The 13,172-nt window shown below is 42.9% G+C and overlaps 1 protein-coding gene across 2 annotated transcripts; it reads left to right on the top strand.

Moving 5' to 3' along the window:
- Positions 1–3,563: 3,563 nt before the first annotated feature.
- On the top strand, positions 3,564–11,912 carry LOC133904775 (cyclin-dependent kinase B1-1-like). 2 transcript variants are annotated; one of them, XM_062346307.1, is made up of 8 exons: positions 3,573–3,713; positions 3,855–3,914; positions 9,241–9,302; positions 9,407–9,521; positions 9,630–9,723; positions 10,068–10,137; positions 11,303–11,441; positions 11,810–11,912. In XM_062346307.1, the coding sequence occupies exons 1-8, from the start codon at positions 3,573–3,575 to the stop codon at positions 11,900–11,902; spliced, it is 774 nt and encodes a 257-aa protein (XP_062202291.1). In that variant the 3' UTR covers positions 11,903–11,912. The 2 variants fall into 2 exon arrangements, with proteins under 2 accessions (XP_062202290.1, XP_062202291.1); XM_062346306.1 differs by having other exon boundaries at positions 3,564–3,914.
- Positions 11,913–13,172: the final 1,260 nt, after the last annotated feature.

The raw sequence follows: 13,172 nt of genomic DNA, 5'->3' as shown, positions 1-13,172 counted from the left end.
GTTTGCATTTTGTTATGACTGCATGACCACTGGCCAGTGAGTAGTGACTGGTAAGATCGTGTCCTTGCAAATCGTAAGGCACATGTTTTGTTCAGCGACATAATTCTGGTACCTGCCGAAACTACCTTTTTCTTGTTGAAACCTCCAAAGTTCTATTTCAGTACGTCTTCTCAAATGTATGATTTTGTAAAAATTCTCAAGTGATGCGGTAATACTCCTTCGGTTCAAAATATTTGTTATTTTAGTGTTGTACATATAAGTCTGAGAAGAAATTAGCACTTTATTTCTTTTACCTAGTTTTCACTTATTAATTGCATACCTATCTTTTTGACAGCACTGCTAATAGGAGATCAATAGGCGCATTTTGTGAAAATCGTCACCTCAAAATCAAAACTGACTCCCAAAAACTTACATCTATTTGAATTGGAGCGAGTACTGGTAGGTCGCTTCACCTTTCATCAATCGTAGAGTTGAGTAGTAATTTTTGAAACGAATAGGCAGGAGGGTTACCTATTATATTAAATAAGGAGAAGTTTGGTCTAGAATGGGCAGAACATCAACAGGGACCACAACAACACAACAATAGCAACGCAACAACAGACAACAACATAGCAACAACTGCAATTACGAAGGAGCAACAACATGCAACCGACACCCGAAAGCGAAAAACCCCTTAAACAAGACACATCTACAAGAAGAAGGACCTAACGAAAAGGAAGCGACCACCCCGTCACAAGATCCCAGAAGGCACAACCCTTCAGGCTCAAAAGAGCATCAAGAAGGTCTGATGGAACCAGCTCCGTGAGGGATTCGGCAAAGCTCTGCAAGGCGTCATCATCAAACTTCCCATTGGCTCTCACGATGCCTAAGCCTCTTAAAACGTTGCGCTCGGCAAGGCGGGTGCTTCAGCGAATCGACGACCGATCATAGGACCTTTGCTTCCGCCTTGCCGGCACCGCCAAAGGAGGAGGTTGTAGTGGAGTACGAGGGGGGTACTCAACCCTGGCGGAGAGAGAACGCTAAGGCGCGACTAGCATTTGAGGTTGTAGCGTAGTGCAAGGGGGTTCCTTGGAAGAAGAGTCCTCGATGGAGGGGTCCAATGTAGAGTACTGCGGATCTTCAGTCTTGCGAAGGGTGGGTGCTCAGGTACAACGAAGGGATCCAAATAGTAGTCTAGAAGCTTCGGAAGGTACGGAAAGAAAACTTCGGGCCATTGCTCACAGTCCTCGGTGATCGGCTGGGCAGCACCATCCGCAAAGCATAGCCCTTTAGTAGCGGAGACGACTTGGAGCACCATCTGCTCCAAGGGCGTCTCCTGGTGCACCTGTGCATCAGAGGCCAATGAGGGCACCGCCTCCACCCTGATGATGAGGGGGACATCATGGTCGTTTGGAATTTCAACAACCGCAGACTCGGACATGCACGACGGTGGACCCCCAGAAGCTGTGGGGCTGACCGCAAGGTCGACGGAGGATGCATCGGTTCCTCTGCTTGCTTCTGCGCAACAGTGGTCCTTGTAGGCTCTCGGAGCACAGGATCCATCGGAGGCGTGCATGCTACGGCGAGTGAGTCGAAGAGAGACAAGGTCGGGGAGCGGTGAACCAGAGAGCAGGGACCGAAGATGTCGACAATGTCTGGACCCATGCTAGATGGCTCCACGTGCTCGAGGTGGTTGGCCATGCGCGCCAGCCACAACTTAATGGAAAAAGCCTCATCTCAAAGAGGCTACATCACTTCCTCGACTTGGTTCAAGAGCAACTGACAGAGCTTCGATCGCAACGATTCCACCATCGGCTCAAGTAAGGACTTGAGGTCCAGGTGGGGCGTCACAGGAGAGGCATGACAGTGACAGACGCACGCGACTCCCTCCGTGTTGTGGCAGTTGGGAACGATGGGGCTAGGCAAAGATGACGACGGAGAGCGACGTCCACTCGGCAGAGAAGTGGCCACGACATCAGCCCAAATTCGAGCTTGCTGAGGATGACATGATTAGGCGGGGGAGGAGTGGACTCGCGAGGCAGGAGAGGGGGACTAAAGGTGACAATGCCGCTCCCGATGCCCAGGGCGACAACAATAGATGCAGTGAAAGGAGTCCTGGCATGCGCTGACTAGGTGGTCACATGCGAGGCAGCAGTAGCATTTGCCCTGAGCCCACCTCTTGAAGGCGAGGCTCCGCTCCGTTTGTTATGGACACTACGGCGATGAAGACAATGTCGAGGGTGGTGGTACTGCTGACGGTGGCAGCCTATACGAGTCGTGCAGCGGTTGGCAATTCGGGGTGGCACAGATCTCGGCGATGGCAGCACAAGGCCGCGACGGGGCGGCAGATCCTAGCACGGCATCTTGCCCGGACACGTGAGCCACATAGTGGCCGTGCAAGCCACGGGCTCCCCCACGCACTAAGCGGCGATGGTGAGTGTCGGACCCCTCCTTCGGGTCACCTTATGCAACTCATACTAGTTCTTGGATCAGTAGCTGGTACGCACATATTTGCAACAAAAGTAGACATCACAGGCATACAACGATTAAGTACAACATTAGAGGACAACACAGAGTTCATTACAATAAGCGTCCATAGGCATAATTAAATAAAGCCTCACAGCACAATGGAAATAACGCAAAAGCGATCTATGCTCTTCAGGCAACTTGAGTGCAGATGAAACCAACTTCTCTATTCTTCATCTTCTCCTCCAACGAAGTCGGCCACTGAATCATCTGGGTCCACAAATAGCAAGAGTGAGTACATAAAGTACTCAGCAAGTCCTATCTCAAGGGGGGACATTAGATGCATATAGGTATATCAAGGATAAGGCTGTAGAGTCTTTAGGCTTTGCAAAAAGCTAGTTTTTGGTACAAGGTTCAATTTGCAACGACTATCTTAAAAGCATTTTTGAGGATAACAAATAGGTCGAGCTTATGGGGGTTGTCAGCCCTGGGGGAGAAACTTCCATCCCACCAGTTCCCACACTTCTTTTTGTCGGTAAACACACAGCCCAGGATACTCAAGGCATCTAGCCAACCCTTTTTGAAAACACGAGCACACTGTCCACTCACACGCCAAGGAGGTACTCACACTGAAAAGCTAATCATTGTGACCGAACCATAGCATGTTCTTGACCGAGGACACAGCTGGCCGACCCTCAACTGCCGGATCTACACGGCGATGATGCTAAGGAGCTAGAGGCGCCAGCGACGTCGGCGTCGGGTGGCTTCGAAAACCGGGTGGCGGTGGCTCAGATCCAGGCGGAGGTGGGACGGACGGACGGACATCTGGATTTGTCCCGATGGCAGCTGGCCAGATTTGCGCGGCGATGACGCCGGGTCTACGCGGCGATGACGCCTGGGAGGGTCTACGCGACGATGACATGTGTCGACCCGCCCGTTGGCCATCTCCATCTCCCCGACATGTGGTCGGTGACGGCGACGTCTTCTCCTTCCCACTGTTTCCCTCTCTCCCCCCATTTCAAATTCCCCTCTCCTGCTTGGGTTTCACTTTTGCGGCGCTGCTTCTTCTCGCGACAGCAACAACAAGGATGACGAGGAGGAGCGATCTAGGGAAGGTGATGGATGTCATGGACAAGTACGAGAAGCTGGAGAAGGTTGGGGAAGGCACGTACGACAAGGTGTACAGGGCAAAGGACAAGGCCACGGGCCAGCTCGTCGCGCTCAAGAAGACCCACCTCAAGATGGATGAGGAGGGCATCCCGCCCATCGTGCTCCATGAGATCTCCCTCCTCAACCTCCTCTCCCACTCCCTCTACGTCGTCCGCCTCCTCGCTGTCAAGCAGGCCACCAAGAATGGCAAGCACTTCCTCTACCTCTTCTTCAAGTTCCTCGACACCAACCTCAAGAAGTTTCTCGACATCTACCACAGGGGCCCCAACACAAGGCCGCTCCCCACACACCTCGTCAAGGTACTACTCATCACCCATGCTGATTTACTTCTTCTTGATCTAGTACTATTCACTAATCACTTCGACTCTATCAACTGTAAAAATGATACCTTGTCTGGTTCTCCAATCCATCTGAGCAATTGAGCACTTCGTAATCAGAACAAACTAGCACGTGTGTTGCTATTATGAAATGGCATTTTTAATTCTGAGAAAGGTACAATCCTGATTAGGCTGAAAAAAGGACAACATTGAGCCATATAGATGTTGTCAACCAAATGTAAAATCAAATCACTGAATGATTCATTGCTCATATGATGTCCTACGTAGCACTGATACAGATACGTGTATTAGTATCGGGCTGATACAGATATGCAGATACGCTATTTTCCTAAAAATCCCGATACGTGGATACATTTGACTTTTTAAAAAAAAAAAAAATATGGTGCATATAATAATAGCTGGAACAAATTACCTTGTTCTTGTGCCATTTCTTCTCTCTTTTCCACCAACCATTCCGATGATCCAAGTAGCTAACAGCTAAGGCTAAAAAATAATGTAGAAGAGGTTTACAATTACAAACCACAAGTACATAGTTGTATAGAAGTGAGAGAAAACAGATTGAATTATATCACCTTTGTGGATGAGGAGCCTTCCACTTCAGCCGACCTTTCTTCTCTTATAGAATCAGTCAATGAGATAGCATAGCACATAGCTACTGCATACTGGAGTTCACAACATAGCACAATATATTGAGATTGACATAGCACATAGCAGTTCACAAATCACAACAATAAACTATAGAGTTCAAGTTCTACTTAAAGTTCTATTACATCACAATAACATTACAGTTTCAAAATTAGGAAATGATAATTCATGAAGGAGATAACAGGCTGGCAGGCTGCAACTCCAAGTTCATCCTCCACCAGTCCAACTAGGCTTCTTCATCCTCATTGGCTTCAGCTTCATTCTCCTGAATATCAACCTCCACGTCTCCAAAAGACATTGCTTGCAACTAAGGCTCATTAAGGGAAAGGTTAGCCACTTCAAGAATCTCTAAACCACTAAGAGAGTCAAAAGAATCTCCTCCCACATCCCACATCCTTGATTCTCCTTTTTTAGAGAGAGATGTCTCAAATTTGAGTGCACATGGACCAAATCTTCAGCACGCTCTGGAGTTAAGGCCTTTCTTTTGACACTATGGATGAAGCTATAAGTACTCCAATTCCTCTCACAGTAAGAAGATGAGGTTGGTTGGCTAATCAATCTAATGGCCAAACTCTATAATAGAGGAATATATTGTCCATGATTTGACCACCAAGTCATTGGATCACAAAGCCATCTATCACGAATTGAATCATGATCATTGAATTCTTCAGAACAAATTGAGAATCTTGCGTATTCTTCTTTCACTTTCTTAATTCTTCTTGTATGAGAAAGAACTTCTTGAAGCAATCCATCCTCATTTTTGGTACCTCAATATCCTTGTGTGGGGGTACACGGCCAACACCTCCATCGAGCCAATTTTTGCTATAATATCTACAATGTTAGCATCAAGCAAAAGGTTAAAAGTTGTATAGTTTCAAGCCTTCAAAAAAAATATGAACATAAGCAAGAGTGCAAGACAACAAGTAAAGTGTAATGATAGGTAGATAATCTTGGATTAAATGAATGAGCCAAACAATGGAGTGGATTATTGCCTTTTGTCCATCTATCAATCAATATTTTATAAATAACTGAGAACAAATTAGATTCCTCACTTTGTTCATTCCCTTCCCATAGATATATCTCTTTCTTCACTTTCTCAATCATTGAATCCCACATCTCATAAATCAGATGAAGACATGGTGTGTTGGTGTCTACAACACGTATCATATCATAGATATGCTGAGTAAATTTAAGAATGAACTCTACATTGCCCCACCACACATCACTGAGTATATTCTCTTTGACATGAGTCAAATCTTGTTGTAGCAATAGCAAGTAACTTCAAATGGCTAAACTCATTAAAAATTGAAAGTCGCATGACATGGTTCATGATAAAATTCTTGATCATTTGAGCTTCAATTTTAACATTTGTTATAAATTCAAGAGTGCTCCAAACAAAAGCCTCTTCATCATTTTTCGGCTGTTTAGACTCACAAATATTCTTCACAGTAAGATTGAGAGTGTGTACAACACATGATGTCCAAAATATGGTATTATATTCAGCTTGCACAAGCAAACCCGCACCTTTGCAATTTGCAGCATTGTCGATGATGACTTGTACCACATTTTGTCGACCAACTTCTTCAATAACAGACCTCGGTTTGGTAGCAATGTATTCTTTTGTCTTCACATCACCTTCACAATTATCAGCCTTCAAGAACATAGCTACTTTCCCAGAAATTGCAACATAGTTAATGAGTGGCCGCCTCTACGGATCTGACCAGCCATCAACACAAATTGTCACTCCCTTCTCTATGCTCTTTGTACTCTCCAATAATGTGTCAATGTGAGCCCTTTCTTGCTTGAGAAGGGTATTCCTTAACTTGTTGTACCCCGGTATTTATAACCCTTCAAGTCATTGCTGCAAGCATAGGTAAATGCTTCTTGAATGTATTGATTTCTTGCAAAATTGAAACAGATCCCTAAAAAAAAATAGAATTAGCACAAACAATGGTCTTACAAAATTGCAGCTGTAGTTGAACAATGAATATATGTTGCATTGCAATTGTATACCTCTGAATAAAATGCTCTTGCAATTAAAGCATCCATGTGCTTGCGCTGGTCTATTTTCCAAGCTTTCTCTAGTGCAGAAGGAGGTCCACTCCGCTTTTTCTTATTGCTATTGGATGAAGAAGTAGGCAAGGACACAGTTCTTTGTTTTGATCTTTCTAATTGTTCTTTAGCAGCTGCAACTTCTCTCCTCATTTGGCTAAGCTCATCTATTGTCACCTTCGGACACATACTGATTCCCTTGTTGGACTTTTTCAGCAAGTGAGCTTCCACTCTAGTGTAGCTATAATTTTTTTCAATTGAACAATAATTGCATCTCCATCTAGCATTGCCTCCACCTGCAGCCAGTTTCTCTAAAATTGTGACATGATCTCACCGTGGAGCCTTGAGGTCAGTGATGGATCGATCACTTGAGGTTCCACCACCATCACTACTAGAAGTTGCCATCTAAATTTAAAGAGAAAATTGAGTATAATGTGCTAACCTAATAGAAGTGCTAACCTACTAGAAGTGCTAAGTGACCACTGACTAACACTCCTGACAACCTGAAACAAAAGATTGATTCATTAATTACTTAAGAAAACAATTATTGCAAATGATAGACATCTAATTTAGTGTTAGAATACAAACATGTCTGAAACAGTAGCAGTACTGAATTTTCTCACTCTTATGCACACCAATTTGAACAAATAATGAGCACGTAAGGGGTATAAGTGCTAACCTACTAGAAGTGCTAAGTGACCACTGACTAACACTCCTGACAACCTGAACAAAAGATTGATTCATTAATTACTAAAGAAAACAATTGTTGCAAATGATAGACATCTAATTTAGTGTTAGAATACAAACATGTTTGAAACAACAGCAGTACTGAATTTTCTCACTCTTATGCACACCATTTTGAACAAATAATGAGCACATAAGGGGTATAAGTGCTAACCTACTGGCTACTAGAATCGGCCAATCGGGAGGGGAAAAACCAAAAAAGGAGAAAGGGGAGAAGTGGAGAACTTACCGTCATCCATCGGGCGCGGGTTGCCGGCTACAGGTTGAGGTGCTCGCTGTCCGCATCGTCGCTACAGGTCCTCGCCTGCTAGCAGGTGGTCGCCGCCTCGCCGGTCCTTGCCCGCTCGCAGGTGGTTGCCAGTCCTCGCCCTCCCGTCCGCTGTAGATCCTCGCCCGCTCCCCGTTCTCCGCCGGCAGGTGGCCACCGGTCGTGGCCGGGCATCAGCGCGTTGCTTCTGGTGGTGCTAGATTCATGTCGATTAGGTCATGGAGGGATGCCATCTTGGGCCGGGCCATATCACCCACGTATCAACAACGTATCGTTCAGGTATCCAAAATTCATTTATTTATTTATTTTCCGATACTCCCCGGATACGTATCGGGGTCGTATTCGGGCCGTATCCATATCCGACACCGTGTCGGATACGGATACGCTCGTTCTTGCACGCACCCGTGCTTCTCAAATGATGTCTGTAAGCTGTACAAATTCTGCACTGACAGGAAGTACAGTAAACTCTTGCATATGCAGAAGACTAATAGTTGGGAGTCGAAAAGTGCCATTATGCTTGGAACCCAGCATCTACAGCAATTGCTGATGATGTTTTGCATTTTACATGCATATGTGCACATATTTGGGGTCTCCAGCAGATGCAAAATTGAGTTTACGTAGTTTAGTGCTTCCAATCAAATCCTTCTCCACACCTTAATCTCAAGGATGAATACACAACTGCGTTTTGTGCTCAATGCTGGTGAACATTGTGCATATTTGAATAACAGCCTTTTGCCGTATCACTGTTGCTTTCATGGAACATTTATACTCTGTTTACGTACAAATTTACGTTTATGCTCTAGCATGAATATTAAAGATTTAAGGCATGATTAGAAAATGGTGGCATTGACAAGTGACAACTGACCGTGCATATAAATGTCTCAAAAGTATGTCTACAAATTTAGTATTTAATGCGGGCACAACGTTTTTGAAAGGAGGCAATGTAAAAGTAAACATCTTGGGTATTGTCCTATCTTCCTGGTAACCTAGAACTGCATATCTATTTTTGGATGACGGGAGTACTACATGAATTACATTTGAGGTTCTTTTTTTATGAGTTGTCCACATGTAAAGTATACAAACTGAATCCTCTCGAGCACCACTTCTGAAAAGTGGACAAAATTAGAATTACAAGGTGAAACAAAATATCTAGGATAACTCAGAAAAAAATCATAAGCACTAAATGAAATAGAAAGCAAGACAAAATATTTTACTAAGAAATTGGAGCCTGTGTGTTCTCAACTATAGATGATTTGACAATCTATGTTTAAGCTTTCCACTTTTATGGCAAGGAGGGTGGATTTTGGATGCAATTATTTTGTGCTGCTCATTGCTACTTGAGAAAGCCCAGATTGCTCTTCTGAATTGGTAATTCCGTACTTGCAATTATAGAAATAGTTTTCCTAGGCCACTTGTAATACATCATCGATGGATCTTGATAGCATTCAGTTCAACCTTCGTTTTCGTTACTGGTTGTTTATGTTTTATAATCAGTAAATCGATTATCATCATATAGCAAATACTCTCATTTTGATTGGTTGATTTTGGACTAATGTACTTTCTTTTACTTTCTTCTAGAATTTCTTGTATCAGTTATGCAAAGAAGTTGCCCACTGCCATGCCCATGGTGTCCTTCACCGGTTGGATTTCTTCCCTCTGATTTATGTTGTTGGACTTAACAGATGAATACAAAATTGCATTTGCCACTAATGTGATTCGTGCTTATTCCTGCTAGATTTTATAGGGATTTAAAGCCACAAAATCTGCTGGTTGACAAGGAGAAGGGGATATTGAAAATTATTGCAGATCTTGGGCTGAGTAGAGCTTTTACCGTGCCAATGACAAGCTACACCCGTGAGGTACTGGTAACTCATCTGGCAACTGGATAGCCAGATACAATGTTTAACACTTTAGTGCAATTTCTGAGCATGATCTATTAAGCTCCTTCATATTCTCTGTTTGTGTAGATTGTAACACTTTGGTATAGAGCTCCTGAAGTTCTGCTTGGAACTACACATTACTCAACTGGTGTTCATATGTGGTATGTTGGATGTATCTTTGGTACGCCTGGTTGCCTCTTGAGTTCTGTTGATAAGTACCTTGTCTTGCACTGAAAACTATATGCAATATGTTTACCAAACAGAAAGCATATAATAACATGGCAAACTGCGCAGTTTAGTTTGAACAAAGGGGAAATTTCAAACTTCAGTGTGTCTTCTATATTATTAATTAAAATGGTGTCCCACAATCCACATTGCCCTCGTCATCTTTGAATTTATGCATATTATGCTTAGGCTTAAACTTTGTGCCTTGCTCTTCTTAAATTAGAAGATGTACTTAAAGTATTTTGCACTTCTGATTGAAGTTGTTTTCCCCATCGCGATGTTCATAATTTTTTAATGCAGCTGAAATGGTCAGAAGACAGGCTCTTTTTCCTGGTGACTCTGAGTTGCAACAGTTGCTTCACATTTGCAGGTATTTTTTTCCTCAAGCTTTCAGATATTGTTACTATAATATACTCATAGTAATTAGGGCGTCGAGAAATCGTCACCATAGCGACGCATTATTGGCATAGCGGAAAAACGAGGATCGCCACGGCTCCCCGTCCGCCGCCCGGTGGAGGGCCGCCGGGGAGTAGATTGGGCAGATCTGGAGTCAGGTAACCCAGATCTACCGTCGTCGAAGCTGCCCCATCGCCCTCCGGTTTCATACTCGCTGATCCCCTTCCGCGCTGTCATCGCCAAAGCTATGCGGCCAGAAGAAGGGGAATGAGAGGGAGAAGACTCGAGAGAAAGTAAGAAAGGGAAAAAGAGGGGAGATGTTAGGAGGGGCTAATTGGGCTGGCTGGTGGGCCAGTTGGGCCATTGGCCATCTAAGCCGAGTTTGAGAGACCATTGGGGATCAGCCTGAAGCCTAATTTCCAGTCTAACTCTCCAGTTTCTTTTCCTTTAACCAAATTAACCCAATAAACATTTTATTAAATAAAATAGGACTTAGAAACAAATTAGGTAAAATACTTTATAAGTTCAAAAACATAAAATGAACTATTAAAAATATGCAACTTGCTTTCTAAGCATAATAAATCGGACAAAAAAATAGGAAGACTATTATTAATCAATTATTTTCCTAATATCCTAGACTATAACTTTTGAGTATTTACATTGCCAATATAATTTTCTAATATCCTAGACTATGATGTGTATATGGTGTTGACACGTCGCACACCATAAGCGATATAAAGGTGATGGGTTGCCGTGCCTCACTGCAGTGCCATAATAACTATGAATATACGCACTACCTTGCTTAATTACTAGGAATTAGATAGCGTATTAGTAATTTGTTAATCGTGAAGTTATTTGTTGCCTTATCCAGTTGAAGAAATATTCTGGCAATTAGCGTATTGTTTCAGACATTTTAGTATTTCATGATTTCTTGCTTGCATAATCTAAATTTGTTATTAAATCTTATGATAGTTTTATTTGCCTGGTCTTTGTTAAACTTTTCTACGTTAGACACCATTCCAATGATAGTTTTAAGGAATTGCCAGCGGTGCAGACATCTTACATTTTATCTCAGTCTTGGTTTCTTCTATCAATTTCTATTGTACTATGGATTGACCAAAATCTGCCTCCGGAAAAAGGTTGCTGGGAACTCCTACTGAGGAGCAATGGCCTGGATTGACTGCTTTGAGGGACTGGCATGAGTTTCCACAGTGGAAGCCCCAGAGTTTGGCCCGTGCTGTCCCAACGCTGGAACCTGAAGGCATTGACCTACTATCAGTAAGTTCAAAGGCTGATTAAACATGCTATTTTCCTGTGTTCTTTTTTATCTTTTGCGAGGAATTTTACTGTGTTCTGTGTACTTGAAAAGTATTGACCCGCCAACTTAAGAGATGCTGCTCCATAATCAGCTCACCGAAATTTGTCTTTGTAACTCCATAAATCTCAGTTTTTTCATATTTGAAAGGGGTGTGTAGCTCTGTGCATAGTTTCTTTTTGTGTCTTACCCATTTATGTTACTTGATTGATTGTGGAGTGTATGTACTCGTTGATGTAACACGCTACGTTTCAGTTTATTCATTCAAATGTCATGACAACGTCGACTAACTAGGGATCTGAGCTGATGGTCTGTGGTTCATCTGTTGCAGAAAATGCTTCAGCTTGATCCGTCAAACAGGATATCAGCAAAAGCTGCGATGGAGCATCCCTACTTCGACAGCCTTGACAAGTCCCAGTTCTAGTCCTTGTACCATGTTGTGACTCAGAACATACCGTTACTCTACGAATGAGTCTTCTGATGGGGCCATGAGATTTTTCACTTGCCATATAGGCAACAACTGGGTCAATACCTATTACTAACGGTTTGTTAGTGATTGTAAAATTGGCGTGCATGTCTCTCAGTTTGTTAGTAAGGTAGGTTGACTATTGTTTTAATGTGTAAGATAGGTTGGTTATTATCTTAATATATTATGTAGAATATCTTACTCTCGGAACCGTAAGGTAGGTTGGTTATTGTTTTAATGTATTATGTTACCTTTAATTAGTTAAGATAATATTCTATAGAGCATTCTTGAAAGAGCATACATATATGCTCTATTCAAGGGGTAGTCTATTGGCAGCTAAATATCAGTTATAACTTTAAATAAAACTTGTTTGCACAAAACTTGCAATTCAAGGTATAGTCTATTATTTAAGTTGTGAATGAGTGTAGTTTAAAGCTATAGGTGTATGTTCAATCCTAACAGGTTTCTATCGAAACACTAGTATATGAAACATTACTAAGAACAGGTAACTTTTTGTGGAACTTTAATATCTGACGAGGGATTGTTAGAATATATAGACTTGGCCAATTATATTTAAGAATAATTCCTAATAAATCTTAAAGATACAACACTGAAGGGAGGTTGTAATTATTTAGTCCCACCTTGCTAGTAGAGGTGCAATGGGACCCACTTAAAAAGAGTTGTGTCCTCTACCTCATTAGCTCATGTGGATGGTAGAATTAGAAGAATACACGCACACGCTCGCCAGGCCGGGTCATGGCCGGGGGCAAAGGTCGTACGATACCTGCATGAATGGTCCGCCAGAATCAAGGCTAGTAGTTTGCGTAGGTGCGGTCTTCTTTTGCAATTTTTATTCTTTCACTACGTGAAAAAAGTGGTCAACACAGTTATGAGATACAAAGATCGCGCCGGCTAAAAGTTCGATCATGGCACTTCTCAACCACACAGTTTTCTCTATATATAGCTACCGGACGCCACCACAAGGCATACACGAGTTAGGGTTTTTATCTCTTTCTCTCTGCTGCGCCGCCACAAGTAGACATCTCCATCATGTTGCGCTGGTGTGCACCGGCGATCGGGAGAGCTGGTATCCATAACTCATTGCCTGTGAGATCCTGCATTAGGAGAGGATGAATAAGGTTTTTGGGAAGCGCTTGGCGCAATTGCTTATGATCTGTTTCCTCGATACCCTTTTCGTCATCAATTATTGTATCGTCATCACGGAGAC

This window comes from Phragmites australis, chromosome 22 (assembly GCF_958298935.1).
Source record: "Phragmites australis chromosome 22, lpPhrAust1.1, whole genome shotgun sequence".
NCBI classification, from domain to species: Eukaryota; Viridiplantae; Streptophyta; class Magnoliopsida; order Poales; family Poaceae; genus Phragmites; species Phragmites australis.
The sequence above is the reverse complement of the archived record's forward strand: the minus strand, read 5'-3'. Positions and strand labels throughout refer to the sequence as shown.